This window comes from Spermophilus citellus (genome assembly GCF_964194105.1).
Source record: "Spermophilus citellus genome assembly, chromosome: 1".
NCBI classification, from domain to species: domain Eukaryota; kingdom Metazoa; phylum Chordata; class Mammalia; order Rodentia; family Sciuridae; genus Spermophilus; species Spermophilus citellus.
In genome coordinates this window covers 24,826,906-24,853,644 of record NC_138182.1, presented here as the reverse complement: position 1 = coordinate 24,853,644, position 26,739 = coordinate 24,826,906, and the positions used below count along the sequence as shown (strand labels likewise).

General features: G+C 39.8%; 1 protein-coding gene across 1 annotated transcript in view; it reads left to right on the top strand.

The window, feature by feature from the left end:
• The window catches only part of FLT3 (fms related receptor tyrosine kinase 3), an 82,077-nt gene that overhangs the window by 37,962 nt on the left and 17,376 nt on the right, over positions 1–26,739 (top strand). Inside the window, exons 6-18 of the mRNA XM_081299308.1 lie at positions 790–917; positions 1,819–1,958; positions 2,055–2,208; positions 3,353–3,521; positions 12,937–13,040; positions 13,965–14,073; positions 14,331–14,509; positions 15,281–15,387; positions 15,474–15,606; positions 15,697–15,801; positions 20,144–20,254; positions 23,101–23,254; positions 25,626–25,708. Of these exons, the coding sequence (XP_081155434.1) occupies positions 790–917; positions 1,819–1,958; positions 2,055–2,208; positions 3,353–3,521; positions 12,937–13,040; positions 13,965–14,073; positions 14,331–14,509; positions 15,281–15,387; positions 15,474–15,606; positions 15,697–15,801; positions 20,144–20,254; positions 23,101–23,254; positions 25,626–25,708 (1,676 nt within the window). The remainder of the gene's footprint in view (positions 1–789; positions 918–1,818; positions 1,959–2,054; positions 2,209–3,352; positions 3,522–12,936; positions 13,041–13,964; positions 14,074–14,330; positions 14,510–15,280; positions 15,388–15,473; positions 15,607–15,696; positions 15,802–20,143; positions 20,255–23,100; positions 23,255–25,625; positions 25,709–26,739) is intronic.

Sequence of the window (26,739 nt, the reverse complement as noted above, 5' to 3'; positions counted from 1 at the left end):
TTCTAGGGATGAAGAGAAGAGTGATGCTTCACAGATTCCAAAACCTTTATCTGCTTTGAGAAAAGCCTGTATTAGGGAAACGCTGTTCGGGAACCAAAGTCCACTTTGTACTGAGGCCGGAGACAGTGTTGCTCTGTGGACTACTGAGATGGGCTTGGCTTTGTGACACTTGGACTTTTTCCTTTTTGTCTTCCTTTTTAGTTCTTCCTTTCCCTGTTTTTAAAAGGCAACCAAAACGTTGCCAAGCAAAAGAAAATTTTAACTGTTTATGATGTAGTATTATTCTAACAAATTGAGATAATGAGTAACCAGCTAGTTCCCTTAGGAACCCTTAACTGAAGCGATAAATTTGTTTGTTTACCTTATTTTTGGTATGGGGGATTGAACTCAGAAACGCTGAACTACATCCTCAGTCCTATTTTGTATTTTATTTAGAGACAGGGTCTCACTGAGTTGCTTAGCACCTCATTTTTCTGAGGCTGGCTTCAAACTCAAGATCCTCCTGCCTCAGCCTCCTGAGCAGCTGGGATTACAGGTGTGTACCACTGAGCCCAGTTTGTTTACTTTTTGATCTGCTTTTCTTTTTTTTTTTTTTTTTGGCTCCTTAAGACAGGTTCAAGAACCTGTAACTCTGTACTCCCAAACATACATCTATTTTTTTTTTTTGAGATGCTGTGTTTTTTGCCTCACACATGCAAAGCCAGCGCCCTACCACTGAACTACACCTCCAGCCCACAGCAGTCATTTAAAACCATATTTAGCCAAAGGGCCTTTGTTTTCTAATTACAGCTGTCAAGAAGAAAGTCCAGCTGTTGTTAAAAAGGAGGAAAAGGTACTACATGAATTATTTGGAACAGATATAAGGTGTTGTGCAAGAAATGAACTGGGCAGAGAATGTACCAAGCTGTTCACAATAGGTAACACTCTAATATCATGTCCTTTTTATTTATTTTTTCTCCCATGCTGGGGATGCATCCAGGGCTTGGGGCATGTTAGGTGAACGCTCTATTACGGAGTTACACCTTAACCCTATCATGTCTTTTTATTTTCCTTAGAAATTATCTGGGACTAACAGCAATCAAGTAATCATTCAGCTTCAGAAATTCTATCTTTTCTTTTTAATTTTTTTTTTAGTTGTAGTTGGACACAACACCTTTATTTTATTTATTTATTTTTTAATGTGGTGCCGAGGATCGAACCCAGCACCTCACACGTGCTAGGCAAGCACTCTACTGCTGAACCAAATCCCAGCCCCTCTGTCTTTTTTTCATAGCATTTAATTTTATCTTATTTGATTAAGTGTTGGGGATTGAATCCAGGGCCTTGTGCATGCTAAGTATGCACTCTTACCACTGAGCTACACCCCAGGCCCCTTTATATCATTTAAAATGTGAAATTATGGATGCTGTAAGAACTGATTTCTCACCAAAGAGTAGTAAACCTCTAAAAGGTTATTTCATTAATACGATTAATAATACTGGAGATGTTAAAATCTTTGTCCTCATAGGGGAATGAAGGGAAGGGAGGGGGATGGGCATAGGAAAGGCAGCAGAAAGAATGGGACATCACTTTCCTATGTTCACATGTGAATACGTGACCAGTATAACTCCACATCATGTACAGCCACAAGAATGGGAAATTATATGCCATGTATGTATATTATGTCAAAATACATTCTACTATCATGTATAACTAAAAAGAAAAAATAAAATTTTTTTTAAAAAAAAACCTTTGTCCTTCAGGATACTCAGTGTATATTTTTGAGATGAGGAAAAAAAATCACTTTTTTTTCTTACTTGTGATGTTTTCATTTTCTAGATTTAAATCAAACTCCTCAGACCACACTTCCCCAGTTATTCCTGAAAGTGGGGGAACCCTTATGGATAAGGTGCAAAGCCATTCATGTGAACCACGGATTTGGGCTCACCTGGGAATTAGAAAACAAAGTCCTCGAGGAGGTAAGGTGACAAGTTTGTGTTCTGAAAACGCAGGAACAATGAGGTAATAGCACAGCTGAGATCACTAAATGCAAACTCTGTTTTATTAACACTCAGGGCAGCTACTTTGAGATGAGTACCTATTCAAGAAACAGAACGATGATCCGGATTCTGTTTGCCTTTGTATCATCAGTGGGAAGAAATGACACTGGATATTACACTTGTTCCTCCTCTGAGCATCCCAGTCAGTCAGCTTTGGTTACCATCCTGGGTAATGCAGGCTGCTCATGCAATCTTTATCCATCATTTGTAGTTGCTTTTAGTGTGGAATGTGTGGTATGTAACACAAATGCTGATTTCAATCTGATGTTACCATTAAACACTGAAAAATAAATTGAGTTAGAACAGTTTTTCAAAGATAAGCTGCCTACTCCTTTCCTTTCCCAGGTAAATCATATTCACTTGAATGCCACAGTCTTTGTAGTGTGACCATCTGTTTGTATGCATTTGTCCTCCAATAGACTGTAAGTTTCCTAAGGACAGGGACACCCCTTCTATCTTTGGGCCAGAGCCTGGCACCAAATAGTTTCTTAATAAATACATGTTCTAAGAACCTGCTGCCAGGCATTACTATGTAAACTGTATAAGCACTGAGCTGAATGGAAATGGGGGTGGTCTATGTAGCATTTCAAAATAATTATGCTTAAGTAATCTCGGATTAGGACGCAGACCCTAGCCAAAATGAAAATGCTAAGCAATGCAGGAATTCTCTTAACAAACTAATAAGGAAATGTTCTGCAAGAACAACGTGTGAATATTGCCAGCCAGCTTGCTCTTTTATTTGCCACCTCGAGATCATTTTTATGTGGGACCCAGGACTGACAGACTTACTCTGGCTGAGAGCAGAGTTTTCCATTCTTTGTTCTCAGTGTATACATGTTGGGCTGGCAGTGGGGGAACCCTTTAGCCTCTTGATATTGTCTGCAAAGTCTTGTAGGTTTATTTATGTATTTGTCTAGGAAAAGGATCAATTATTTACATCCAATTCTTTTTTATATAATTATTTTTAGTTGTAGATGGACACAATACCTTTATTTTTATTTATTTATTTTTATGTGGTGCTGAGGATTGAACCTAGTGCCTCACATGTGGCAGGCAAGTGCTCTACCCCTGAGCCCCAGCCCCAGCCCCTATATCCCATTCTTCAAGGAATTTTGACTCCAAAAGATTATGAGCTCAGGCTTAGAACTGGAGATAAGACTCTTCCATTTCTGGGAGTTTCAAACCTGACCTGCAGCATGCCAGCCTCTGAGCTTTCTTGCATCAAATGTATGAATAAAAATTCATTTTGTTATCTCAATACATTTTCATCTGAATGCCATTATCTAATTTATAAATGCCTCTTTATTTTTCAGAAAAGGGATTTATAAATGTTACCAATTCAAGTGAAGATTATGAAATTGATCAATATGAAGACTTTTGCTTTTCTGTCAGGTTTAAAGCATACCCACAAATCCGATGTACATGGACCTTCTCTCGAAAATCATTTCCATGTGAACAAAGGGGTCTGGAAGATGGATACAGGTGAGACAACACAGAGCTCTCAGACTTACCATTATTAGCATGATTCTCCTTTCTCATTACCCTCAAGAGAAATTGTTCCCATTTTTTTCTTTTTTTGAAACAGTGTCTTCTTATGTTGCCCAGGCTGGCCTCCTGGGTCCACATGTACTTATGGAAGCAAATTCTCTAATTGTGAGTTTATATATAGATACATGCATGTATTTATTTATTTATATTTATATATTTTTTCCCCAAAACATGCTAAGCAAATGCGCTTTTCTTTTTAGTACCAGGCATTGAACCCAGGGGTGCTTAACCATTGAGCCACATCCCCAGCTCTTTTTTATATTTTATTAAGAGACAGGGTCTCCATAAGTTGCTGAGGCTGACTTTGAACTCACCATCTTCCTGCCTCAGTCTCTCAATAAGCATGTGCTCTTACCACTGAGCTACATACACCCCTAGTCCCACAAATTTCTAAAGTTGAAATTGAAGACAAGAAAACAAAAGGCATATCGTGAGGCTATAGTAGCAATCTTACAATCACTTCAGAGAGTATAGCCCACTGTGTGAAAAACGGAATCATGTTAGTATAGTATGGTTCTGTGGCATTTTCTGAGTCATAAGACTGTTACTTCCTATTTGAGAGTGCTACACTGTAGTACACTGAGTCTCCTGAGTACGCTGCAGATGACTGAGGAAGTAAAACTCCCTAAAAACAGAACCCATTGCCTATAGGTGTATTGATGTATGTTTTTAAAAAATAAATGCAGAAATAATCCAACCATAGTGTTGAAAGGAAAACTTGCTTTTCCAGAGCATTTGGACAACCATGTTCCAGATTCTCTTACGGAAGTAATTCTTCATTCTCTCTTTAGAAAACAAAATCCTAACTTACCCACTGTGTCTTCTGTGGCTTCCATGGTTTTCTGTAACCCCTCTGATCTCTTAAAACTAAAGCAGTGTGACTAAAGCTGTGGTTCAGGTTGGGCTACGAGCAACTGAGAGGAACATGCCCTTTCTCTAACAAGACAATACTCAAGAATAAAATCTTTGTTTATCAGTATGTGGTTTATAAACCAACTGTACAAGAATCGTCTGGGCAAATGTTTCAAAATGTGTGTTCCTTGCGTCTATTCCAGACATGCTGAAACAAAATTAGGTCTGAGTTCCTATTTTTTTCTTTTTTGAAACAGTGTCTTCTTATGTTGCCCAGGCTGGCGTCCTGGGCTCAAGCATTCTTTCTGTCTCAGCCTCCTAAGTACCTGGGACTTCAGGCCTGATGCTGAATTTTTAATAAGAACTGTTGGTAATTTCTGTGCTGTCCATTACAGTAGCCACTAGCCACGTATGGCTAGTCTAAATTAGGATGTGCCACAACTCTAAAATACACAACAAATTTTGAAGACTTTTTGTATGAAAAATAAGAATGTAAACTACCTCATTAATGAATTTTATATTAATTACATGTAAAGAGGATGATATTTTGTATATATAAAGTTAAGCAAAATCAGTTATTCAGTTTAATTTTACCTGCTTCATTTTACTTTCTTTACACAGCTAACTAAGAATTTAAAGTTGGCATATGTGTCTTGCATTCATGGCTCACTTATTTTATTGGATAAAGTTCTTTTCACCTTGATTCTTCTAAGTGTTTGTGTCATGGTTATTGTGCTTTTATTTATTTCTCAAATGATTTGTAACCTGTCTCTGGTCTTTGTTCAGATTTTTTGTGTGTGTGATGTTGAGGATTGAACCCAGGGTCTTGCACATGGTAGCCAACCCCTCTGCTACTGAGCTATATATAAAAACCCTGTTTGGATTTTTAGAAAGAGTTGCAAATCCGATTTTCAAAGAAACTTTTACCTTGTTTTGCCCAAACCCTTAATATTCAAAGGATTCACTGTCAAGGTAATTAAAAATGCTACCTTTGACCTGGGAGCTGACAAATATGCATTCCCCCAGCTCAGGGTTTCTCAACAGCAGCCAGATAGTTCTTTATTTTAGAGGACACTATCCTGTACATTATAGGATACTTACCAACATCTCTGGCCTCCACCCACTGGATGCCAGCAGCATATCTCCCTTCTCCTGGTAGTGATGACGAAATATCACTCCAGATATTATCTGGTAGGAAAAATGGCCTTTTATTGAGGAGCACTGTCTTCTAGGGATCTCCCTATCATCATGAACTCTTATTGACACCAGCACAATTATACAAGTAGCAGGTCAGAGATTTGACTCCACTCTACCCTAGTTGAGTAGATTACCAATTGTCCGATGTTCAGAAAGTTTAGCAGTATATTACTGTCCCTTCCCTTCTTTGTATTATGTGAATGCATTATCTAACAAAATGTTAGATAAGCTTCTAGCATTATGGGATTAGATTGTGAATCCCATTCAAAGAAATAAAGATCAATTCAATTTAGTTCAACAAATGTTAGTGTAATATCTTCTTGTTGGGTTTGATACTATTAGGAGCATCAAATTTATACAAGAGTGAATAAGGTAATATCTTTCTCCCTCTCCTCTATAATTACACAGATTGCTGCTGTGCTAGTGACATCTTGCATAGTCTTTGAGATTTTACATAATCGTGGGTGAATCTTGTGGGCTGGTTAATGATTTCACACGATGGCTACAATTTCCACCCCTGAACTCTAGTAGTTTTCCTACAGAGGTGCCAAATTAATGAATTGAGCAGATCCTGACTCCCACAGTGTTCCATATCTTTGTCATTCCTAATTATCTGCTAGCAGAGTTACTTCTTTGTCTATTGAATTCACCTCTTGGATTATAATCTCCACAAGGATAGGTGCTCTGCCATTTCTCTGTCTCTGTACAATGCCTTCTTCAGTAAATGTGTGTCTAGTAAATGAATGAATTCATCCTCGTCCTTGGAAAGCAGCTCAAAACACAGAGTCTGGGACAAAGATGAGTCAATGGCATCTTCTTTGTACTACAGGGACCACAAGTGGCACTGACCACAACACTCAGTCTTTCTTTGATTTAAAAATTCTTGAAGAGGCTACAATGTTTTTTTTAGTGCTCTGGAGGTACCAGATAATATGGGCCACTGAATACCCAAGGCAAAGGAAAGATGCTCAAAACGACTGAACAAAATCTGAACAACAGAAAATTTGAGCACGTCTCTGAGCACTCTGGGTGTCTTTTCCTCTCCACCTCATGATCTACATGGAGATTGAGTTCTTTTCATCTTTTGATGATAATAAGTCTCACATTTACTAATAAGCCGAAAGAACAGTGCCGTGAGCATCCTTAACCCAATTTAATGGAATTGAATGTGGATGGTGAAGTGTCCTGTTTTAATCGTGTTGCAAGAGATGATTTTATTGGTAAAGAGACATGATTTTTTTTTTTTTAAATCTGTAACCGAAAGCCCAAGTAACAACATGACTCCTACAGAAGCTTTGGTGTGGTCATGGCGTGTGTGCCAGAAGTCCGTCAGCTTCCCCACCTTCACAGCTTCATTTCTCCAATTTACTTCCTCAAATATTACCCCCAGCGCTCAGTAGGGCTTGCTTTTGTGTGTCTGCATTTGATGAAATTGTAATTTTCCAGCTGTCCTGGCATCCTGGTCTTGATAAAAGCTTCCAGGATATTTCACCTGTTGTTTGGCATAACCTCCTACCTATAACCTTCATCATAAACACCAAATCTATGTTAGTTTATTCCAGTTTCTTGGTAAAAAAAAAAAAAGAAAAACTTATATTAGATCATTGTAATTATATAGGCATCTCTTCTGAAAGATTCTTCTTTAGCCTGGCCCAAGTCTTGAGTTTCTTTCCCTGAAATATCTCATCTTTCTACTCTCTATGAATCTCAGTTCTGCCTACCCCTCCCACCCCCATTCCAGGCAACAACTGCAGTGTGATAACTTCTAGGTACACAGCAGGCTGACGGTCGTGTGGGTTCTGGATGATGAGCCAGGGCCTGCTCTAGAGAAGCAAGGGCAAACAGAAAAGTAGGCTCTCAAAACAGTGAATGCTATGTCCCAGCAGAGGCTGGAGAACCTGTGGAAGAATGTTTTAAATATTTTTGGTACAGGAGGTGAGCCTGAGTGTGTACAGGGAGAAGATGTTTGGGCCTAGTCAAGTACCAAGCGCTCCCAACTAAGTCCTGTTCCCTTTTACTTCTGCTCTTTGCCACTGAGAGCCTGGGTCCCTTTTTCCCCAAAGACCCCACTCAGGTTTAAGTTCTCATTCACATCCTATGAAGCCACTTATTAAAACTGAAAGGTACTTTGAACTTTTACCTCATGCCAGACAATGTGCAGAGTATATGGGTTACCTTATTTAATCCTAATTGTCCCATTTTTAAAAAGATGGAAACTGAGGCTGTTACCTACCCAGTCATATAAGGCAAAATCACTACCATTCACTGACTCTCGTTTTGTGAGATTGTCTTTAATAAAGTAGAAATACCAGCCATGATTCTATCTCCAGAGATAATATTTTTTTTACTTTTTCTATGTAACCATCATGATAGAAGTGTAAAGTATAGATTTTTGTACAAACATGAAATCATGTCATTTGTAATATGATTTTTCATTTAAAAATATCGTAAGTATTTTATGTTAATAGTTGTATTATTATACTACATCATTGTTTTCAATGGCTGCATAGTATTTTACTTCTTAGGAATTTTTAAACTACTCCTGTTCGTGGGCATTGACTTGAGTTTTTTTCTCCCTTTACATCTTCCTTTTCTTTTAATGTGGTTTCCGCACTTACTCTACATCCTAGAGTAAAAACTTCTCACTGCTTTTTTTCTCCCCTCTCCCGTACTGGGCATTGAACCCAGGGCCTGGCACACGTTAGGTAAGCACTTTATACAACTGAGCTACATCAGCTCTTACACTTATTTTTTATTCAAAATGATTACTAGGTATAACGAGCCTCACGTACATTTTGTCTGTTATCTGCTGGGCACTGTTTTAAGCACTTTATACAAAAAATGCTTTTTTTGAAAATTTCTCTTCCAATGAGCAGATGAGGTAGATACTATTTTAATCTTTCATTTTACAGATGAGGAAACTGACTTGCCTAAGTTCACAGCAGCAAGCAATAGCAGTGTTGGGATTCTAGCAGAAATAGTGAGCTCTGATGTTTGTGGTTTTAGTCATTTCTCTATAAGGCCTCTTGACACAAACTCATTTCAAAAATGTGAGGCTCTCAAACCCAGTGTATAAGAAAACAGAAATACTCTGGGCCTTGGGGACGTGTGTAGGTTGGTGGTAGAATATTTGCCTAGTGTGTACAAGGCTCTGGGTTTCACCCCCAGCACTGCAAAAAAGAAAAAAAAAAAAGGAAGAAAGAAAGAAAGAAAAAACAGAGATACATATATGTTCTTTGGTTATTGAGAAAATAAAAGTGTTTTTAACCTGCATGGGATGTGCCATCTTTTGCTATGGAATCTTTAATGGTTGTACACCAGGCTTGTGGGCATCTCTGAATTGAAATTTAAAATGAGCATGGTATTGTACAGAGAGCTACGAAATCATCAGCACCCCCCACACCCCCACCGTCTTCATCTATCTCAGAACAGAAATTTGAACAGAGCAGATCTTACTATAGCCAAGCTGGGTTAACTCTGGCCAGGCTGTGTTCAGGCCTTCCACCCTGTAGCCTGAGGTTAGATGAGGTCTCCAGGCTTCCTGATCCACCGTCTTTCCTTATTCACCATCTTTCTGTGTTGTGGAAAGCCACCTTCAATCTTGTCACCCCTTCCTTCTGCACTTTCACAAGCTCTCAACGTCACCAATACATTCTTTATTAGTTAATCTCTGTCCTCTGATTTGACTTTGACTCTTGCTCGTTAAATAAATCTTTTTTTTTTTAACCCAATAGTAAAATTATTCTCTGAAGCTCCTAGAAAGAGCTTGCCCTTTCTCAATTCCTCCCCTCTGGGCACTAAGTAGAAAATAAAATGACCTAAATCTGATGACAGAGGAGAAAACCCTTTCATAGTTGTATTAAGCATACATCTTATTAGTCTCCAAGGTATTGTTTCACTGTGAACTCAAATTTCCTGATCTCCTGCCCATGCAAGACAGGCCATTTTTAGAAAAACCCTTGGGGGAGGAGGAAGCTTTGGCTCTCCCAGACATCTAATTGGTTATTCCCCTTGGAATTCCCAGGTTCAGCCACACAGTTGTTGCTAGGGTTGACTGTTAGAAAGGAGAGGGAAAGAGCAGTTTCAAACAACCCAGAGATTCAGTTTTGTGTTCCAGTTATTTACATGATTATTTACATGGAAATGGTTCAAAAGAGTGAAAACATTTTAGGTGCTATCTCTGTGCAAACCACACTCCATAAAAACAACACAAAAGACTGAGGAGAAAAATGTTCACAAAACCTTTCACTTTGGTCCACTTACTGATAAACAGTTGCATTGGTTATTGCTCTTTCTGCCAAATTGACTAACGCCTGTGGCGTGGTCCTTGGCTAGCCACATGGAGTTCTCTTTTTCTCTTTTCCTCTCTTCTTACCTCCTTATCTCTATCCCTTCCTTCCTTTCTTTTTAAAAATCTCCTTTCTCCTTCCTTTTCAAGGTCTTTAGCCATTGCTCAGAGACAATTACATTTTCCCTTTTAGAAACTCACATCTATTCTTGGACTGTTGAAACGCTGCCTTCCTGAAGTTTAGGAATCACACGGTACCTAGATTTCCTCTTCTCCCCCGCAGGCTTCATGTGACTTTCCCGCCAATCTTTCTATCACTTCCACTTCACCCTTTCTTCCTTGTGGTCCAGTAGTAGGTCAGAGCTGGGCCTGGTGGTACACGCTTGTAATCCCAGAGACTCGGGAGGCTGAGGCAGGAGGATCACAAGTTCCAAGCCAACTTGGGCAACTTAGTGAGACCCTATCTCAAAATGAAAAGGGTTGGGAATGTAGATCAGTGGTAGAATGCCCCTGGGTTCAATCCCTAGTACTAAAGGGAAAGAAAGAAGGAAAGAAGGAAAGAAGGAAGGAAAGAAAAAGAAAGAAAGAAAGAAAGAAAGAGAAAAGGTCAGGGCAAGCAACATTTTTTATGCGCTGGGCTTCTTGTTAACAAAGCATCTAAAAACTTGTCAAGTGCTCATTAATTGCTGGAAACTTTTGATGGGGAAATGAATCCTTTCATCACTAGACAGAGTTATTATTCCACTCAGGAGTTAAGGGCACCCAACATCAGTGTCAGATCAGCATGGGCTCAAAAGCTGTCACTAATCAGTTAGCTGTATGTTTCAAATCATAGGGATCAACTGGGATTCTATTCTTGCCTCCTTTTTCCTCATCCAATTCAGGACCTGCCTTTTTTTTTTTCCTGGTGCCACTTGGGTTTGCTCTTCTTTCCCATTTTCCCTACCTTAGATGACATTTAGTTTGTCATGTTCCGAAACCCCAAATCTGAACTTTTACTTCTCCTATTGTAGAACTTCCCACACTCTACCATAACTGCTTCTTTTCTTGTTTGCTTTTACCACCAAACTGTAAAATACTGAGAACAGAAACCCATTTTTTTCCAAATATCTTGTTGTATCCTTAATTCCTTCCACAAAATAGGGTCCACCACTGACCGTTGAATGAATAAATTGCTAGATTTTTACTGCTACCTCCAGACTTTCCTCCAGTGAACCCTTCCTCCTGCCGTCAAAGGAATCTAAAATACTGTTCATGATATTCACCTTCTCCTCATGGATCCCAAACGCCTTCCTCCTGTTTTCTGCTTCTTTTTCAAGGTCCCCAATCAGTTGGCCCCATTCCATCCACTTTGCCCTCGTCTCTCCGACAGCCCAGCATATCCCCTGCTGCAGTCAAGAGTCTGCTGTTCCCCTTACGTAGCCCTGTGAGTTCCTGTCTCTGGCCTTCAGTCACAGCCTCGCCTCCTTCTTAGATCTCTTTTTCTTATCCTCTTATCTAAACCAGCTCATCTGGCGGTGGGGGTGCCCCTCAAGCCCTGCTTCTGTGAAGCCCACTGAACTTCTCTCATTGCACTGACCTCTACTCCATTGATTGTCTACATATCTTCAGTTTAATGCTTTAACTGTTCCATGTATGTAGGTTTTTACCCACTTTCTATTTTTAGGATAGGAGTTGAAATAATTTGGATCTTAAATGTCCCCAAATGCCCGTGTGTTGGAATCTTGTTTCCTGGAGTGGTGCCACTTGAAGAGGTAGGGCCCAGTGGGAGGTCTTCTGGTCACTGGGAGTGTGCCCTTGAAGGGGATAGTGGGATTCCTGCTCCTTTCTCCTCTTTTCTTTCACTTCTTAGCCAACAGATAAGTGGTTTTGGTACACCAGACACTCCTGCCATTATGTGCTGCCTTGCCACAGGCCCAAGAGCAAGAAGGCCAACCATTCAAGGACTGGGACCTACAAGCCTATGAACCAAAATAAAACTTCTCTCTTTATAAGTTGACTTATCTCAAGTATTTGTTATAGTGATGGGAAACTGACTAAACACAAGATCTATATTTTTAGGCTTTTGCATCCTACACAACTCCTAGATTCAGGCTGTCTTCCATTGCAGATCTTCTTGCTGTCTTCCATTGCAGATCTTCTTGCTGTCTTCCATTGCAGATCTTCTTCGTCCTGTCCATTCTGTACATGGTCTTTTTTTTAAACTTCAAGTTATCTCTGGTCTAATTAATATCTTTTTAAAGGCCTTAATAGTTCCTATTCCTTGTTAAGGGAATTTATTTGTCTGTTTCTCCAGTTTTGTTACAGTGGATGCATGAAACCATTTTTAATAGCCTATAGCCTTCCCGTTCTCCTACACTGTCCAACATCCCCCACGATAACCTCCAACATCACATAGTACTAGTAGACATGGCAAATAAGCCCCAATATCAAGTTAGGCATGACAAAAGGTAGTGAATGCTTAATGAGCATTCCAAGTAGGTATTAGAGGCTATGGAAACCATCAGATACTTCTGTATAAAGTCAGTGAATTTGAGTCCTCAACACTGTAATTGCTGTGTAAATCAAGGGCTAGTCATGGGTTCTGCCTTGGATCATCATCAGCAAATCAATCATTTCAGGAAGCAGGAAAACTCATCCACCCGCAGAAGTCTTTCTTTGGGGGTGGTCAGACTTTCCAGAATGTATAGAACAATAGGGACAGTAGTTCCCTCATTGGGCATATAAACTACATGGAGATCATCTTAAAATATAGATTTTGAGTTCCTAGGTTTAGAGTGAGTTCCGAATTTTACATTTCTATCAAGTTCCCAGATGATACTGTATGCTGAGGCTGAGATTACCTGTCTATGGACCACCCTTTGAGTAGCAAGGGTCTAGACTACAGATACCTTCTTGTCCAGGAAACTTGGGAATAGCCTTGCAGAAGACTCTTCCCATGCATACCATCTTTCACTGTAGCATCTACTGTAAGAATCAGGCTAAATCTATATTTAATTCTTTCTCAAACAGCATATCTAAGTTTTGCAACCATAAGCACCAACCAGGAGAATATATATTCCATGCAGAAAATGATGATGCTCAGTTCACCAAAATGTTTACGCTGAATATAAAAAGTAAGTTTATATTGCCAAGAATTTTATTTTTGTGTTCTCACTACTTTATTCAGTAATAATATTAATCTGAAAGAGCCAGGTCATGGCTTAGAAGGGATGCTATAGAACTGTTTTTGAATGATGAAGTATTTTGGAATTTTACTCCCTTATCTACTGGTTTTGGTTACCAGTAGCTAAAAGATTTACTTAGAAAGGTTACTTAGAAAGGTTACTCAGAAACTAAAAGATTTATTCCATATCCTTTCTGCATATGCTTTTAGTGTTTGATTTTTTTTTTTTTTTTTTTTGGTACCAGGGATTGAATCCAGGGGTGTTTAACCACTGAGCTTATATCCTCAGCACTTTTAAAATATTTTATTTACAGAAAGGGTCTCACTGAGTTGCTTAGCTTCTCTAAGTTGCTGAGGCTGATTTTGAATTTGCAATCGTCCTGCCTGAGCCACTGGGATTACAGATGTGCACCTGACTAGTGTTGTGACTTTGTTGACTTTACTACTTTGAAAGGTCATATTAATGAAAAGCCAAATCATTTGCCATTTATTTGTTTTAATGATCTTCTTTTCTTTGGTCTATAAGACCATAAAAGTAAAGTGAAAGAAAAAGAAAATAAAAGATGCAAGAGTACATTTCACTAGACTTTTTTCAGATGTTCTTCTGAAGCTAAGAATGATTTAGAGGTGTGCAGATAGATAGAGGAGAGCCGAAAAGGTGGAAAGTGGTGCTCAGCAGAGAGGCCTTGGGCCTGTCTGTCAGAATGGCAGGGTGTGTGGGGGTGGAGGTGAGGGTGGAGGGAGGGTTAATAACCCAAAGTCTTGAGGTATCCTGAATGAGAAACCTCCCAGAAGCACAACTGCAGTGGAGTAATGAGCCATTTCTGGAAAGTACCATACTCCATGAGCTTATTTTACTTGTCATTCTCTACAGGGAAACCTCAAGTGCTAGCTGAAACATCAGCTAGTCAGGCGTCTTGCTCTTCAGATGGATATCCATTACCCTCTTGGACGTGGAAGAAGTGTTTGGACAAGTCTCCCAAGTAATGAGAACCTTGACATCTCTTTTCATGGAAGAACCTAAAACTCTGACATCTTGGCTGTTTTTCATGGATACAATTTCAGAAGAAATAATGACATGTTTTAAATGCTTACTTTCATAGTTCTCCATGGCCATAGATGGTTTCTGATAACTTATAATAGATAAATCACTTTTAGAACTTGCTGCAGAAACCCCGACTTCCACTCTTACAACACAGTCCTGTCTGTCTTAACTTCTCTGTCTGCCATTTCTTTTCAGCTGCACTGAAGAAATCACAGAAGGAATTTGGAATAAAAAGGCTAACAGGAAAGTGTTTGGACAGTGGATATCGAGCAGTACCCTAAACATGAGTGAAGCTGTAAAAGGGTTCCTGGTCAAGTGCTGTGCGTACAATTCCATGGGCACGTCTTGTGAAACAATCCTTTTAAACTCACCAGGTATGAGAATGGTTGCTATTGTGATATTCCACCACCTGGAATTCCCCATTAGAAGTTAGTCCCAGTGGCTGACTTTTACTGGGGGAATTTTACAAGAGAGCACAGGTTCAGTGTGTGAGTAAAGAAGGCTTTTTGAGTCAGGCAGGAATCCCCACTGACATTCACTGTGCTGTTTTGCATTTCAGGGCAAAGTTCTACCTACATTATTATGACTCAAAAGTTAAAGTGATGTAGAGAGCCATAAACTCCCCGTATGATGCATGTTTACCAAAAGATCCAACTGTAGCAAAGCAGTTTAAGTAATTTGGGGTCTCTTTAATTTTCCCTTTTATTAATCTCCTTATTTACCTTTAGCCTGCTGTTTTGTGATTTTTGTTTTTTAGAGCTCTCCGAAATGAAACACTACTAGTTTAGAATCACCAGCATCACAGAACCAGCTTCTCCCCATTCATGTGATATGTTCACAGAAGGAACGCAGACCTAATTTGTTTTTGTTTTAATTTTACTTGTACATTCTGTGGGTTACAACCCTAGTAAATGATTTTTTAAAAATCAGCTCAGAATCACTTAGGATTTTCTAGGAAGGAAGCTTATCCTTTATAGGAAGATCGTCTGATTTTCTCTGGGGAGTAGAGTATTCACAGAGTGTTTGCAAGGACTGAAAATAGTGGTTACTCAAACAGGATGTGAGAGATTATAATGAGCAGTCTACTATTTATAGTGGCAAACAAGAATTCTGTTTCATTGCTTAGTGACACTCCTCTGTTGCAGGCCCCTTCCCCTTCATCCAGGACAACATCTCATTCTATGCAACGATTGGGCTTTGTCTCCCCTTCATTGCCGTTCTAACCATATTAATTTGTCACAAGTACAAAAAGGTAAAAGAAGGGGTAACAGTTCATTATTGTTTCCCATATCTGCAGAACTTCGGATTGCTCACTGACTCATTATTTCGTCTCTGAAGCAATTTAGGTATGAAAGCCAGCTGCAAATGGTACAGGTGACCGGCTCATTGGACAATGAGTATTTCTACATTGATTTCAGAGAATATGAGTATGACCTCAAATGGGAGTTTCCAAGAGAAAACTTAGAGTTTGGTAAGAATTGAACGTTCCGGAGACTTCTATAGCATTTCCTTTTCTTCGGAAAACCTTTCAAATGAACTGACTTCCAGTGTATCTTTGCAGGGAAGGTACTAGGATCGGGTGCTTTTGGGAAAGTGATGAATGCCACAGCTTATGGAATTAGTAAAACAGGAGTCTCAATCCAAGTTGCAGTCAAAATGCTGAAAGGTACGGTATGTGCAGTGGAAGGGGATCAACAAAGATGCACAAAGGTGGGAGCCAGTTTCCCACTCACCCCTTCTCTTTTCTATCATTTTTATAGTTCGCCATACATCAGGGTTAAAAAGGAGGGGGTGGTTGTTAGGATCAACCATGCTAAATATAAAATACAAGTCACGAATACAAAGCTCTACTTCTTCTTCCTCTTCTTTCTTTGTTTAGTTTTTATTGGGTTCAGTATTTGGGGATACAGTCACTGCAGGCAGAAGTTGTTTTTTCCATTTTGACATAGATTCTGGGTAGAAGAGCAAATTGGGGCCCTCTGTCTCTTCACTTCCCATTCATTGCTCCTTCCAGTCCAATCTGGCCTCCACCCCTCTCTCTTCTTACCACTGTTCACTCAGCAGAAGTCTCCCCAGCTGGCTCTCTTGCTAAGATGGACAGTGACCTCTGAAGGGGTAAAGGGAAAGAGCTCTCCGCCACCTTCTGAAAAGTTCACTGAAATAAGCAGATTAACAGGAGGAAAAGGCACACAAACTTATCAACGCACATGGGGAAATCTCAGTACAGCAAGCTTAACAAAGCACACACCTCCAAGAAAGGCCAGATGGTTGAAGCTTGTATGCCATTCTGATTGACAGAAAGGAATAGAAGCTTGGATTTCCTGGAGTACAGTGAAGACAAGTTACAGGAGACGGGAAGGAAGAAATGCAGTGTGTGTGTGTGTGTGTGTGTGTGTGTGTGTGTGTGTGTCTGGCTGTCTGTCTGTCTTATGGATATAAAGCCTCTTAGGTTACAGTTTCCAATACATGAAACTCTCTCTGGGTAGGTTGCCCTGAGCATGGAGACTTTTAGTCTTGACCTCCCTGAGAGGTAATCTTTCCTGGCTAAGGAGATTTCATAGGAATTACATTCCTTCTTGGAAAAGAACTTCTCTCAGGTAAGGGGATTTCAAAAGGCCCTTCTCTGCATTGTGGGAGAAAAAGAAGATTAAGAGGCAGCTCAGTGAGGGAGGGAGGCATGAATGTACAGGGAGACCTTGAAGCCGCTCCTTCAGCCCCAAGTTGCCACTCTTTGGGGTTCAAGTTAGTGTTCTCTGAGCCTCAACACCTCCAAACAACTAAGTCCAATGGGCCTTTAAGTCTTCATGTCTTCAACATACATTGTCATTATTGACCATCTGTCCACTTCAAAATGCTTTCTTCCTTGGCTTCCTGGTTGCCATCTTCTTCTGGATTTCCTCCTGCTCCTCTGACTCAGGGCTTTTTTGGCTCAGCTTCTTCCACCCAGCTTTGGATGCAGAGTGGCTTGCTCCTGGTCCTCCTCCCATTCCACCCCACATGTTCACTGCTGCTGATCACCACACCCCTAGCCTCCCATCTCTCTTCTGAGCTTGAGGCTCCTGTGTCCAAATTCTCAGATGTCTCAAAAGCCCCTCTAACCCAGCTCATCCCAACTGAATCCTCCAACCCTGGCCCTCCATCAATACTCCTCCCTCTTACTGATTAGCATTGCGTGCCAGAGGAGCCACATTCCACATGATTGGACACACCACAACCAGGACCCAGCCTGAAACTGTCTTCTAACACCCCAGATTGATTCCTATCAGGTTTCCTGCTTACTGTCTATTGGATCCATCTTCTCTATATTTCCACCCTAGTCTGATTCTGTCCCTCCTGAACAGTGACAACAACCTCCAAAGCATGGACCCTCTGTCTACTCTTACCTCCTTTTGGACTCTCTATGCTGAGGTCCAAGTGATGGACACTCAAGGAGATCATATCACTTTCATGCCTAGTGGCTTTCAGTTGTTCTCAAAATGATCCACACAGCCTTGAGGAATGTGTTCACTGCTCAGCCTCTCCACCTCTGGCTCTCAGCCCACCAGCAGGCTGACCTTCTTTCATTCTCCACAGCACCATACTCTCTCCCACCTCAGGGCCTCCACACAGGCAGATCCTTCCGCTTGCCCTTCACCTTGCTCTTAGGTACCTCCAACTCCCCCTTCACTCTCAACTTAAACCACTCCTTTGGGGAAGCCCCCCGTATTTCACAACACAGACAAGATCAAGTCCCCTGAGGCTGGGGGTGTAGTTCAGTGGTAGAGCACTGGGTGGCATGCATGAAGCCCTGGGCCCAATCTCCAGCACTGCCTCCCCCCGCCCCCGGCCCCAGCCAAAATCAAGTCCCTTGCAATGTTACCTGAGCTCTCTGTAGACTTTTCTCATAGAATGTATTACAATTGTGATAATATTTTTGTTTAATTATTCAGTTATGGTCCTATCTGCCACATTAGTCCATCAGCATCACGGAGGCATCTGTTTGGTTCTTCTTTTTTGACCTTTGCACTTCTGTCACTTCAATCTGCAGTATTCTTCACCCCCCAGCCCCCTCCGCTGTAGTTTCACATGGCTACCTCCTGTTTTTCTCTAGGTCTCTGTTTAGACGTCTGGCGCCCTTTTCCATACCCCTCTGGGGCTTTGGACACTGCCCCTCTTGTGTGACCCACAGCACTCAGCATTCATTTGTCACATGTCATTCATTGTACTCCCGTGATATCCATGGGGAATTGGTTCTAGGAATCTCTGAGGGTACCAAAATTCTAGATGCTCAAGTCCCTTATATAAAATGGGGTAGACCAATTCACAGCCTCCCCAGTACTTTAAATCACCTTTAGATGACTTACAGTACCTAATACCATGTAAGTGCCGAGTAACTAGTCTGTATAGACACCTTTTCCACAAACGTTTTTGATCTGTGGCCATTCGAATCCGTGGATACTCTCTATGGAGGGCAGACTGCATATTTTAATAGCTTATTTACATGGCTCCCCTTTGCAGGAGACTCTAAGTGCCAGGAAGACAGAGGTTGTGCTTCGGTAATCTTTCATTCCCAGGTGCAGGCATGTTGCCTCACACACAATGGGTGCTAAACAGATACTTATTTAACAAATGAATGAATGGTAATAGTATATGAATGTGCTTTGAAAAAGATAAGCATGTCATAAAATATGTTACTGTCAGTCTTGGTGGTGCATTCCCATAATCCCAGGGACTAGGGAGCCTGAGGCAGGAGGATTTTTGAGTTCAAGTCCAGCCTCAGCAATTTATTGAGACTTTGTCTTAAAATAAAAATAAAAAAGGGCTAGGGGTGTCGCTCAATGGTAGACACATGGACATGGACAGTTTAGTCACAACTTCCTGTAAAGCGTGAAGTAGCTGAAGATGTGCTGTGCTATTGGGTCTCAGGAGGGTCTGACTACAAAGTCAACCTCTCAAAGTCAAGCGCACCCCTGAGAGCTCACTTACGTCAAAATAAATGATGTCAACACTGGAATGTAGTCCAGGACTAAATAATGGGACCTGGAAATTAGATCAGACTTTAGTTTAAATGTAAAGAAAAGTTCCTGTTGCAGTAAGAAAGGATGTGTTACAGGAGCCAATGCCTGGAGCCTGGAGTAGCAAGTCCAAAGACCCTGTCCTTACCCCTGGTGCTCCTGGTGCCCTGAGCAGCTACACATCAGCCTCAATGACAGGAGCCCTTTGAATTCATCAATAACTGCCCTCACGATGTGTCCAAGAAAGGCTTATGTGTGCACTCTGTCAAGCTGTCTGGACTTCTCTCCAGGGAGAGAATGTATTGGCCAACTGACACAGGCTAGTGTGCATGGCAGTGACATTTCTCACCATCAACTAAAGACTCTTGAGAACTTGATTAGTAGGAATTAGTCCTCTCTGACCTCCTCTTGTTGGGCTTACTGACAAATGGAAGATTCCAGACCTGAGAACCAGGACCAGAGGCTAGAGGCAGCTATCTTTGCTGTTACTGTTAGTCTTTCAATGACTTGAACAAATTCAGGAGTCAAAACAAATAAATACATAAAAAGTATGTTTCTCCCTTCATCTGTTTATCTCTACTATGCAGGAAAATCATGTGTTACTAACATTTTACTTGGTTGTATGTTTTGGGGGACAACCAAGGATTTTTGTAAATCTAGGTAAAAAGACTGTGTGTTGGGGGCTGCTGATGCAGAGGATTGAATCCAAATCCTCATGCATGCTAGGCATGTACTAGGCAAGTTCTCTACCACTGAGCCCTGAGCCGTATCCCTAGCATGGAGAGCCATATTATTATATTCAGCATTTGTACCATAATCTTGAAATTTCGTTTGAAGGCATAACATATTATTATTCAAAATTCATGTGTTGTTTTGATGTCTCCTTTTTCTCTTGGTTTTGAATTTAGATAGGTAATAAAATCATCTCTGAACTGGGGAAATTTTTAATGTATTAAACAACATAAAATTACTGTTTTACTTGAGTTTGACATTTTGTTATTCCTCCATTGACAGAAAAGGCTGACAGCTCTGAAAAAGAGGCACTCATGTCAGAACTCAAAATGATGACTCACTTGGGACATCATGAGAACATTGTGAATCTGCTGGGGGCATGTACACTGTCAGGTAATCAGTTTCCACCAAGACACCTAATGCAAAATAGTTTAGCCTGAAGACCAAAAAGACATTTGTTCTCATTCTTTTTTGCTCTTTTCTCAGACGTAGTGTGGGCCCCCATTTCAAGTGGAATTAGACATTGAGCACTCCATTTTTTCAAATGGGTGAACATAACGAATACCCCTTTTGTATCTGATCCATTGGGATATGTCACATAAAAAATCTAACATGCTTAGAAACAACAATCCTGCAAGTACATTTTCTCTCCCCAGCTGTGGAGCTGGCATAAATGTAGTGGTGAAAAGAGGTACAGAGCTTGGCCAGTGCTTCCAATAGGCTGCTTTCAAACAAGTCACAGTCAAGGTGGGGTTTGAAACTTTACCTTCCCAGAATTCTCAAGGGCATGGTCTCTAATTCTCTCATGTCTCTCTATGAATAGTCAAACAATGTACCCAAAGGTGGTCCTTTCTGGGACAGCAGGGCTGGGGCTAGAAGTAAAAGAAGATGAAAATGAGAAAATGGATCTAAGAGAGGACTGGAAACATATTTCTCTTTCCTCTGGCAAACAATAAATCAGCATATATTTTTAAAATTTATATGACAGCAGAATGCATTACAATTCTTTTTTTTTCTTTTTTTTTATTGTTGGTCGTTCAAAACATTACATAGTTCTTGATATATCATATTTCACAGTTTGATACAATTCTTATTACACATTTAGAGCACAATTTTTCATATCTCTGGTTGTATACATAGTATATTCACATCCATTTGTGTCTTCGTACCTGTACTTTTATTTATTTATTTTAATTAATTTATTTTTGCATACAATTCTTTATATACCATTATACAATAATTTATCATATCTCTGTTTGTATATAAGGTATGTTGACAACAAATTCACATCTGCATATATGTATTTTGTATAATGATGAGGGTCTCCTTCCACCATCCATGCTATTCCCCTTTTTCTTCCCTTTCCCTCCCACCCCTATTCCCTATCTAGAGGTAATCTTCCTCCTTTTATTTCCCTCCCAACCCCATTTTGAGTCACCCCTCTTATATCAGAGAAGACGTTCGGCATTTGTTTTTGGGGATTGGCTAACTTCACTTAGCATAATCTTCTCTAATGCCAAACATTTCCCTGCAAATGCCATGATCTTATTCTTTTTTATTGCTGAGTAATATTCCATTGTGTATAAATGCCACATTTTTTTTATCCATTCATCCACTGAAGGACATCTAGGTTGGCTCCACAGTTTAGCTATTGTGAATTGTGCTGCTATAAACACTGATGTGGCTGTGTCCCTGTAATATGCTGGTTTTAGGTCCTTTAGGTATAGTCCAAGAAGAGGAATCAGTGGGACAAATGGTGGTTCCATTCCCAGTTTTCCAAGGAATCTCCATACTGCTTTCCAAATTGCTGCACCAATTTGCAGTCCCACCAGCAGTGTATGAGTGTACCTTTTTCCCCACATCCTCGACAGCACTTGTTGTTTGTCTTCATAATGGCTGCCACTCTTACTGGAGTGAGATGGTATCTTAGAGTAGTTTTAATTTGCATTTCTCTGATTTCTAGAGATGATGAGCATTTTTTCGTATATTTGTTGATTGATTGTATATCCTCTTCTGAGAAGTGTCTGTTCAGATCATTGGCCCATTTAATGATTGGATTTTTTTTTTTTTTTTGGTGCTTGTCTTGTTGCGCTCTTTATATACCCTAGAGATTAGAGCTCTATCTGATGTGTGAGGGATAAAAATTTGTTCCCAGGATGTGGGCTTCCTATTCACCTCACATATTATTTTTTTTTGGTTGATAATAATGATCATCACATTTCACCATCATTAATAACCCCATGCCCCCTCCTGTCCCCTCCCACCCCTCTGCTCCGTCTAGAATTGGTCTATTCCTCTCATGCTTCCTATCCCAATCCCACTATGAGGCAGCATATATTTACCAAGTATGTTAGTCAGCTTTCTATCACTATGACAAAATACCTGAGATAATTTAAAAGGAGGAAAATTTTATTACAGTTCATGATTTCAGAGGTTTAATTCATGGTCTCTTGACCCTGTCAGTTTGGGTCTGTGGTGGCGTAGTGCAAGATGGTAGGAATGCAAGATGGAGGAAGCCTGTTCACTCTTGGTTACTGGGAAACAAAGAAAGAGATTTAGCTTGATATTTCCAAGGCCATTTTCTGTTATATGTAGTAGTATTTTCATGGCTGGGAAACATTTCATTGTATGGATAGACCACAGTTTTTAAATCTATATCCCTCTTTCCTTGGTCCTAGCATGAATAATAGTGTTTTGAGAAATTATGAATAAAGCTTCTATAAATGTTCTTGTAAAACAAGAGAGCAGGGGGAGAGAAAGAGAGAGAGGTAGGAAGGGGCCCCAGTCCTGCACCCCATTTACCTAAATTTCTCCAACTAAGCTCCACGTCCAAAGATTACACCACTTCCCAATAGCACTGTTGTCTAGGTACCAACCTTCAACACATGGGCCTTTCAAGAATGTTCAAGATTCAAACTAGCATGCCAAGCAGGTGTTCATAATACAGTGGGCATGTATTCCCCATTGCAAAGTGGAGAAGCCAGGAGGCCAGTGGTTTTGGTGAAGCCATGTATATAAGGGCCAAATAGACTGTCAAGGAGATACTAATTTCCAAAAAAAGTTTAGGCAGAAAGCTAAAATTGAGTTTAAGATATAAGAAGAGATAGGCTCAGAAAATATACTTGCCCAAAGTTGGGGGAGAACTGAGCTCTCACAGAGTATGTTGTATGTTGTGCAGATTTCTGAAAAAAAACAATATGGCGTTTGTACATCTATAATTAAAACTGTAACTATTTCAGGACCAATTTACTTGATTTTTGAATACTGTTGCTATGGTGATCTCCTCAACTACCTAAGAAATAAAAGAGAAAAATTCCATAGGACATGGACAGAGATTTTCAAGGAACACAATTTCAGTTTTTATCCCACTTTCCAATCACATCCAAATTCCAGGTAAGAAGCCGGGCCAAGGTTTCATTATTATACAGGACATAGAAAAGGTGTGATGGATAAATACTCTTCAGTAGCCAGTTTCTAAAGGCACTGTGTGATCCAGGAGTCTAAGACAAGTCACTTATCTTAGATCTAGAGTGGTCCCCCATTATCTGTTGTTTTGCTGAAAGAAGCTTCAATTATGCTTAGTCAACTGCAGTCCAAAAATATTAAATGGGAGAAAGTCCAGAAATAAACAAATCAATCAGTATTAAATAATTTTATTAAAGTATATTGTTATAATTGTTCTACTTTGCAATTATTGTTAATATTTTACTATGCCTAATTTATAAATTAAACATTGTCATAGTCTTGTATGTATAGGGAAAATGTAGTATATATAGGGTTTGGCACTATCTGTGCTTGCAGGCATCTACAAGTAGTCGTGGAATGTATGCCCCAACTGCTGCTGTAGTCTCCCTGTTGATTTGGAACCATAACACCTTTCCTTTCCTTCAGTGCAGTTACTATTGAGCCAGTCCCTTTGTACCTGCCTAAATCATACCCTAGAAACCCTTGGTTTGAGAAAGGTTCATAATCCAACCTTTTAGGTTTCCTGGTTGCCACACAGGTATTGGTAGAAAGAATGAAGACCTTTTCCAATGTCCTTGGCATACTCATAGAAAATAGCTCAAGTCCTGGGACTGTTGCACAAAAGGGTCTAAACTCATAAATTGGGTTTTAAAATGTTAAGATGGATTGATTGGCATATCATGGGAACATAAACTAGTGGTCACTTTGTCTCTGTGCTCTGTGTTGTATATCCTGCCACCTGTGTGGATCCTGAGTGATTCTTGATCCTGATGGAGTTATTGTTTAAGTATGCATAAATGAAGTCTTTAGGAGTTTGGTGGCATGCTCCTCAGCCTTGAAATTTTTGGCTGATGACCTGCATCACAGCATTACAGCAGCTTTATCTGAACTGATCCATAGGCATTCTTCCACCCACAATGCATTTTTTTAAATTTTGTTGTTATTGTCGATGGACCTTTAGTTTGTTTATTTTTATGTGGTGCTGAGAATTGAACCCAGTGCCTCACACATGCTGGGCAAGCACTCTACCAATGAACCACAACCCCAGCCCCCACAATGCATTCTTTTTCCTCTGCATAGGTGAAAGCTCTTCCTTATTCTGAAGGTAGAATTACTTGTCAGAGACTTTTCTCTTTTGGGAGTCTCTTAAGAATGAGTGGAGATTCCCAAACTTTAAACTCTTACATGGAGATACAGCATCTTAAAGCCACAGAGCCCCATAAAGATTCCCATACATGTCTGTGAATACTTGCCCTTACCTGTGTATACCCATCACACCAATCTTCCCCTTTATCTGCATTTCTCAGTTCATACTCTAGAGCTGAGAAAATTATATAATATCATGCATATTTTTTTAAGGTATGGGGGATTGAACCCAGGACCTTTTTCATGCTAAGCATATGCTCTACCACTGAACTACACCTCCATACATACTCTAGAAGAGAGAATCTATCCTAAGAGTCAGATGTGTATGACCAGCACTTCATTGGCAGTAATTAGCTCTTTTGATTCATTTTGATCATCAGGGTGTTAAATGCCTCAAAACAATTAATTTTGAAATATTTGTGACCTAAAAGCATGAAGCTATTTCAAAAGATAAGGAAATTGTAAATTGGGATAAACTCATACACTGGAATAAATTGAATCACGATAATTGGTGCAGAATTCCTCAGTGAAGAGTTCTATACAATACAGTTTTAAAGAGATTTTCATTATGACCGTTACTTCCATAGGGAAGGGAAATGAGTTTCACAAAAACAAAATTTAAAAAAGGATGATCAACTGGGGGTGTAGCTCATATGCATGAAGCCCTGGGTTCAAAAAAGCAACAACAACAAAAAACCAAATCAACAACCAACAAAAATGGATGGCAAAGCCCTTCGGTTTTTATAGAAGATCTGTAGATCTGTATTACACTTGAGCTTTTAAAGGAAAAATGGGCAAGTTTAGAAATTGAAGAGTGAGGTGTGATTCCTAGTTCTGGTGTTTATTAGCTTTGTGATTTAACAAATCGTATTAATCTCACGAAGTCTCATTTCTTTTTTATAAAGTATAACTTCAACACTCAGCTTGTCATGTGACAAGGACTGAGAGATCACTTATCCTAGTTAGACCAGCAGGCCCAAGCACACAGATGTTTCTAATGTAGACAAAAATTTGACATGTTGATTGTGTGTTTTTAATTTAAAAACTCATTTATAATTGGAATCCTTTCTCTGATGAACTTATTTATTTTTTTTTAAATAGAATGTCTGCTCAGAAGACAAATGTAACTAATGAACGAATTTCTCTTTCATAGTATGCCTGGTTCAAGAGAAGTTCAGATACACCAGGACTCGGATCAGGTCTCAGGATTCAATGGGAATTCAATTCACTCTGAAGGTAATACTTTATTCTAATTAGTGGTACTTTAAAATGGAAACAGATACAAGAGTTTCATGTTCGCTATTTTTAAAAAGCATACAATGGCAAAGGCATGGTTTCTTTCTTTGCTGATGTCAGTGATAAGCTTGATAATGCAACTTGCTTGAAAAGTAGTGAAAAGCCAACAGTTTGTATTTTAAGACTTTCTTATTAATGGTTAACCAATAAACACTGAAGACTATTTTATTTGGTCAGGTTATGCTTTTTAAACTAATCAGAGCCACCTTATCACAGGATAAGTGGTAACAATGGCGAGTCACATAGTCAGGCAGAAGTTCTGTTTCTTCACTATCTAGATGGATGACTTTGGACAAGTTCTTATGAAAACATCTGATTCACAGTTTATCATTTATAAAACAAGTTTAGTAATATCTTTCTCATAGGACTATTTGAAGGAGTATGCAGAAAAATATCAAGTGCAAAATAATAGTTCATAAAATGTGGTAGAAACTTGATTAGTATTTTTTTTTCTTTTTCCAATGTGACATATCTGCCTAGCATGATAAAAGGGTCTTAAAAACTCCTGAGTAGGGGGCTGGGGATATACCTCAGTTGGTAGAGTGCTTGCCTCACATGCACAAAGCCCTGGGATCAATCCTCAGCACCAATACCCCCCCCAAAACACTCCCCGAAACAACTCCTGAATAACCAGGGGCCATCTATTATCAAGGCAGCTAGGGAATTTATCTCTAAATAAAAAGAATCTTTCTGTGGCCACAGTGAGCAAAAACAGGTTTGTAAGAACTTCATATATGTGTCTTAGTTTGGAGAAGAGATGACTCCAAAGAAAGGTCTAAGGAGCTCTCAGAGAGACGGAGGAACTGGACCCAGGACGAGCAGAGTTCTTGGCACATGGGAAGGAAAAGAATTGTAGCATGTGCCAGTCAGAGGCACAGACAGAGGTTTATTTAGGAAAACGGAGGCACATTGAAGGGAGAATGTGAGAGTGAGAAGCCTTTGGGATAAAGCAAGGGATGCCCATTCAAGGG